The following is a 6,939-nucleotide window of genomic DNA, read 5'->3' on the forward strand; positions in this document are numbered from 1 at the left end:
TTGTCACCTTGAACGGCGTCGTGTAGCATTGTTGGCACCTCTCTCATGTCGGTACAGAGATAGCCTACAACTACAACTAACATGTACAATTTTGAACACAAAATTTAGTGCGTTTATAACGTTTCAAAAGTCAACAGCCGTAAGAGAATGTATCTCACAAAGTGCCGACTAGCCGCCAGGCCGACGCACATCGGGGCACGGCCCGCAGCGTTTATAATGCAGCGGACGCGGAGTCTTGACACACAAAACTCTTCAAGAAGCCGCCAAAATTCTCCCTAATTTCCACCTAAACGGACGCTAGCCCAAAATGTTAACGTTTTATAGGTTTTCATCCGAACGAAAACATTGTCGGCAAAGCCGCCCCCCTCCCCAACTCGCATAGTACGCGCAGCCTTCCCTAGCGGATGACGTTAAAAAAAGTGTCGGTTTCCAGGGGTATTTTTCACACCGAATCTACGATCTTTGCGTTCCAACATTCCGTTATACATCGGATAAAAACATGTGTTATAGCTTTATTATTCTGAATAACTGTATGGTATCACTTTTTCAAAGTAGCAATCAACGACTACGAAATCTGACCATGCGGCATGCCGATCCGCAGGGGGAGAGTCGTCCGGCGGTCCATCAGTCGCAAGTCGCCGCCAAGCCGGGCCGCCCGGCGATGATATCAGCCTCGAGCTCTCTGTAGCAGCCTGATACTTACCGTCCGAATACTTACCATCCGAATACAGAAGAATTATCCGTAGCTAATTGATAACAGTATTAACGTTATAGCATATGTTTCTGTTGGAGTCACTTTTTTCTCGTAATTTTTTCTCTCCGTCATGCTACACCCTCACATTAACAAGTGGGGGTGTGATACTTCAAATCAAAGGCGTTCCAAAAACGCCCCTGTTCGAATAAAGAGATATTCCTATTAACCTCCTACTGTATGCTTGATGTGATAAAATGATGTAGAATGTGGCATAATTTTTTTTATACAAGACAAGCTGACTGGGAAACACCGGACTGGAAAAAACGGCGATCCACTAGTAGCAGGTAAGTTGGGCTAATCGGCCGGAAGATAGTACTCAGAAACGCAGGTAAGGAGAACCTTCCACCAAGAACTAGGAGTCATAGGACTTATTAAAGTCATTTCAAGCAAACAATAGCGAAAGGATATGTTTATAAATTTGTTACATTCGGCGATCGGGAGGATCGTATTACTGAAGGCACCGCCTGTTTTACGTCTCACCATGCGATACAATCCGTACTTCAAAGAGCAAATCTTGAAAGTCTTTGTACATGTACGTCGGAACGATAATGTTTTGTAAAGCTGTCCTGTTCCCATCCAAACCTTCTCTTCTAAAGGTCGACATCACCTGTATTAAAAAAAATAATAATTAGTTCTTTCTCTGATTACTATGGAGAGCTGGTGTATTTTGCATACATGTACATTTAATTCTGTTAATAAGTAATACTGACAAAACATATACTGGCACACAAAACAATCAGCTTATTCGATAATAAAATTTGTAGTTGATTACCGTATTGTTCATTGAAGTAATCAAGAAAAAAACGGTCGTGTGCTAATCGATTGTTGGTAACTCGTTTATACTAGTATTGTAGCGGGAAACTTTTCATCTTCGGCTGTTCTACGTTCGCCGCGGGCCACAGCCGGCTCGCAACACATTACCACCGCAACGAAAGGTAAGGCAAGTGCAGCGAAACGTACAGCTTTGGAGAGTATCGGTGATCAAGTCAGCAATGGTAAAAGATATTTGAAAAAAAAAGAAGAAGACAATATTACAATGTTGGTTTTATCGGTGTGGGGGGCATTTAAATGTTAACGCAGTACGTAGCTTTGTTGTTCTTTACGAAAGGCGCCGACAGTTCTAAGCTGATTGGAAACAATCATTGAGGCGGGGAAGTATTTAAAATTTGACACCGAAACCAAAGCAACAACAAAAGGCATCTGTACCCCCACTTGCGATTCTGAACGTAAGAGAGTGGAAAGGTTTCAAAATATCTCGTACAAAGTAATGCTTATAAAATCCCCAGCATGGAAAGATCTAGAAAGCTTCCCGCCGCTGGTTCCCACGATGCGTGGCCAGCACGTGCTCAGCGAGCTAGACAGAGTGGCGTCACGCCTACCAAGGCAGAGACCGGACCCCGCCCACTGGCCGGGCGGCAGGAGGTTTCACAAGAGTAGATTTTAAACTCCGCCCCAATCATTGCAACATCCCATGCCGTGTAACGTTACAATCTACCCAGCAAGTTTCACGTAGGATCACGTAGGACAGACTGGTATAGTACCGCTACAACGTGGCATTTATCAAGATTTTAAGACATTTGTGGTACGTAATGAAACAAGTTCTGTCAACCGAACATTTGTAACAGCATGGATGTCGTCTTTGTTGAAGATTTCTTTGTTCAACTCGTCCGAGTCCGTAAGTGCATTAAAACTGACCTGAATGTCATGTAACGGTGGTAATGTCAACTTACGTTTATTTGTGTCACGTTACGACGATCAAGAACGTTCACGGCATGCATTTCAAATCTTACCACTCATAAACCCTCTTACAATTGTGTATATACTTACGGATACTTACGGGTTCGATGAGTTGTTTTCTGCCGGTTTCTTCTGACATCGGCGCCGGCTGGCTGGCGAACCATCTTGCGCTCCGGACGTGAGTGACCTACATTTCTTACCATGTGTCACTTGACTTTATTTTAACGAACTTGGTGTCAATATCGATGATACCCAACAGAAAGATGCTCATTTACTGAAGATAAACTTTATTTCCACTCTTCAACATTCTTATCTAAACATGCTATGAACGAGTCGATGCCGTTCCAAGCTCCACTTGCCGGTGTTCGCTATATTCCTGCGGCGTCGGCGGATTTCAGGGAAACCCTCAAATTAAGTACGCACCCCGACTTTGGAGATTTTGAAAAGTTTCGAAACATGACTCATGAGTGCTTTATTCTGGAATTTATGGTACTATCAAACGACACGAAACGTTATTTTTTCGCAGGCCTTAACCTGCTATACTTTGTACAAACGACTCCAGATACGGGTACCCTTGATACCACACATCGCGGTATTGCCACAGTAGCCGTGCAGATCTTGCCACAGAAGATCGTAAAATTTTGACGTTGTCTTGAGTCCACGCATTTCCTGCCCTGCGTGGGGTTAATCAGTACCCCTCCTACTTCTCTTTTATCTTACCGCCCCGTGCATATGAATACCCATGAAAACGCGTTATAGTTGAAACCCTGACGCTTGGTGAACGCGTTATAGTTGAAACCCTAACGCGATCTGCCGCGTTTCACACCCCTGATTAACGCATGCGGAACGCGGTCTTATCGCGTCAATGCCGCGTTCGCGGTTGTCAGAGTTGGAAACTATAACGCGAGCTGTACTGTAGCTGTAGGCTTAGCCAGACTATACACATATAGAACCTTCTTCTTACCTGTACTGGAATGTTATACCTGTCTGCTGATCTCATGAACCTCTTGAAGCCATCAGTTTCGTCAGTTGCTACTGTGAAAGTAACTAACTCCCTTTCTGAAAGAACAATGTGGAAAATGATGAATCATTATAAAGAAATTAACTCTCTCCATAATGTGTTACCTTTGTGAGATACTCTTACTTAGCTCCTAAATAAAGGCAGCCATAATTTCAAAACCTAACAATGTAATTAATACTAATAGTAGCCTTTGTCAGAAGGGTATGTTTTCTGTTTGGGTCTGGTGGAGCAGCTGTGGTGTGGGTCTGTATGTCGTTCGATGGGGGCCTGCAAGGGGGGTCCCACAACGGCTCTACGCTGAATTCGGAAACTTGTCGATTACGCTTTACGATAAATTCCAAGAGGCCACATCGCATTTTGTAGAATTAAAATGGCGAATGCGCTCTATGCAAAATGCGCCAATTACGCTCTATGTTGAATTAGAGCGGTCCGTCTACGCTCTACGTGGAATTAAAATGGTCGATTACGCTCTACGGAAAGGGCTTGCAGGCCCCCTTCAATGTCATAACTTGAGAAGTTATACATGAATCTTTTTGATACTTGGTATGTGGGTACATACTCCTGACAGCAGCCCAAGACAGGAGGACCTGGCTACATTCCTGCTGCAAAGTCTGCCTTGTCCCCCCGACGACCAGTGTCAGTCATGGGACTAGGTAGGTAGGTAGGTATGTGGGTACATATCCTGGAAATGTAGGTTATGTTCAAAAAATGGTCCATCTGGCTTTTTCCAACGGAACAGCAACAAGCTTTCCCTGCATTTCTGCATACGTTGATTGTATGTGTTCAGCATGACTCAAGAAGCTGTGAATGGATCTTAATGACCTTTGGTATACGCGAGTAGCTGTTGTGGAAACAAAGTTCAAGTTCAAAAATGGTTATCCTGACATCTTCCTACATTACTGCAGAGGGTCGTGTTTTTTGTGTGTTTTTGTTTGTGTACCACATGGGTAGGGGCTGCAAAAATGAAGGTCAAGTTCGATAAGGGGACTCCTAGTAAGTACCTAAGGTACTGCAGCATGGCTTCAAAGTTTGAGGTTAAATTTTCCAGAAGTGTCAGGTTGTTGATTTTTGAGTAGTGGAAAGCTCTTGTGGCTGGGAGTAAGTGTTGTAAGTTTGGGCATCCTAGCAGCTTGTTCTGGAACTGCAGGGGTGCTTGTTTACAAATGTTTGACAACTCATCAACCATGTTGATGGATCATTGTCATGATTTTTTATATGTAAATAGCTTAAGTGAAGCTTGACTTGAAGAAAGAAGGAAAAGGGTTCTGCTGAATAGTCACCCGTTAACCGCTGACTTTAATACTAGTAGTAAGACTTTACTAATCAGTTTCTAGTTTAACTACACAGGTTGATCCTGATCTGATTTTGGACAGGATTCTGTTGAGCCAAATTTGTCAATCCCAGGACGATAAACACAAAGGAGGATCTGCCAACCCGGATCTGTAATTGTGTAAACCCTGGTAAAAATGGGGTCTCAGACGTTCTGTTTGTTATAATTCACAGGAAAAATATAGTATTGGACTGTCAATCAACGCACATCATGGTGGGACATTTTTGGAGACGCCTCAGGTGCGGAGCCGTTGGTATAGTACTGCGATTGAGTTGAATATATCCTAAAAATTCCACGAATGCATTCCCTAAGGAATTAAATTTTGTCAACAACATAACTCAAGAACAACTGGATAGATTGGTTTCATACTTGGTGGGTTGGTATGGTGTGACTAAATCTAGAAATGATGAGATTTTGGGCCCCCTAGTGGCTTCCTTTGGTACTGCAGCGGAACTTCTGATCTTGATATCTCGCGATCTGAACATGCTAGGGTCATGAATTTTAGATGGTACATAGCTCTTGTGCTTGGAAAGAAGTAACGCGAGTTAAAGCCCCCTAGCAGCTTGTTGTATCCAACGTAGAACGGAAGGCTTCAAGCCTTTCAAATCTAATCACTCGGACATATCTCGGCCGATTTGTAAGTAGGTGCGAAGTTTTTGGCAGGAGTTTACTACCTCCTGGTTTCTACCCGGCATACTGTGGGTGTTCTTGTCTGGCTGTCGGAGCCTCTCCCTTCTGCAGCATGTTAGATTTGCCTTATATGAAGGGAGCTGATGTTTGTTACGTTATGATGCTATACCTTGTGATACACCTTATATTACTTGTAGCTATCAAGTTATTGAGTGTGAGAAGCATGGGGAGGGGGCAGCGCGGCTGGCTGACTGCGCACGTTAATCCCAGTGCAGTAAAAGTTTTGCCAAATGATGTTTTAATGGTTACCAGGAGGGGCAGCGACACCAATTTTGAAAGGATAGCCCCGCCCGGTGCGTTCTGCAGCAGATTCATGGGGCAAACGTTGGATACAGGCAGCTAACAACTTAAACAAGAAGTCGCCTTGCCCCACCGAATCTGCCAGGAGATTATGTTTTCCTATATACGAGACCCCGAGTACTAGCGCAACAAAGAAGGAGAATGAGGCTTTGTACAGTGACCTTACAGGGTTCTCCCCAGGATTTGAGAGTACCCCGGAGGAGGGTGCGTAGCACCCGAGACGACGCGTTAGCGTCGTGGGGGGGGAGGTCTGGAGGGGGGAAGCTGAAGCATTTTTCTTTATCTAAATACAAATGGAAGCCATTTCCTGCAACTTCAGGTTTTGAACTGCCAGAAAAAAATGTTAACATACAGGGAAAAATTGGGCATAGGTTCCACGCTCTGACCCCTAACCGGGGGCCAACGGTGCCTTCAAGTTCGACAAGTGAAACAGAATATGACATTAAGTCATACATTTTCCACTTGGAACTTGAGGCAAGCAATTATGGGAAAATGTAGAGAAGCTGGGACAAAACCTTCTGATCCTAATGCTAATCCTTATGTTATCACCAACTTGTAAACAAGTCCCTTATAATTATCAAAGTACCATCAAAAGTACCATCAAAACAAAATTTCACTTCTCTAACATAAATAATCGGTCCCATGTTTAGGACTACACATTCAAGAAAATACTTTTTGAATTTGAAAAAAAAAGAAGAAAAAAAAAAGAAATCTGAAGAAAAAAATATTAATCTGCACAACATTTTATTGGTTTCTATCCCTTTGCTTGTCTACAAGTCGATAATGTGATTGTATCAATTTTCAAACGCCCTAAAATTAGCTAAATCGGCGAATTAAGGTGATTGCGCAATGGACGTGCCCTATGACCTTCGACCTTTTGGGGGTCATGCAGGCTGCAACAGCGCCCTCCCCATGCCTTGCCCGTCCGTTTTCGTCGGCAAATTTCTGCTTTTTTAGAGGTTTTGAGACCTTAAAACTCACACCATGGGAGAAATAAACCACATACGTTATTTTTATGGTAAATATCGACTAAAATGGACCATGTCGTTTTTTTGTCGCGTTGCCGATTTTTGGCAGAAGCCTTGCGGCGCGGCCGCCATGTGCTAC

The 6,939-nt window shown here is 43.5% G+C and overlaps 1 protein-coding gene across 3 annotated transcripts in view; it reads right to left on the reverse strand.

The window, feature by feature from the left end:
* Positions 1 to 3,566, reverse strand: part of LOC109469521 (procollagen-lysine,2-oxoglutarate 5-dioxygenase 1-like) — a 26,754-nt gene extending 23,188 nt beyond the window's left edge. For all 3 annotated transcript variants that reach the window (XM_019768044.1, XM_019768043.1, XM_019768045.1), the window contains exon 1: positions 3,456 to 3,566. In XM_019768044.1, coding sequence (XP_019623603.1) covers positions 3,456 to 3,491 — 36 coding nt within the window. In that variant the 5' untranslated portion in view covers positions 3,492 to 3,566. The remainder of the gene's footprint in view (positions 1 to 3,455) is intronic.
* Between the last annotated feature and the right edge of the window lie 3,373 nt (positions 3,567 to 6,939).

Source organism: Branchiostoma belcheri, unplaced genomic scaffold, assembly GCF_001625305.1.
Source record: "Branchiostoma belcheri isolate BF01 breed outbred unplaced genomic scaffold, Haploidv18h27 scaffold206, whole genome shotgun sequence".
Lineage (NCBI taxonomy): Eukaryota > Metazoa > Chordata > Leptocardii > Amphioxiformes > Branchiostomatidae > Branchiostoma > Branchiostoma belcheri.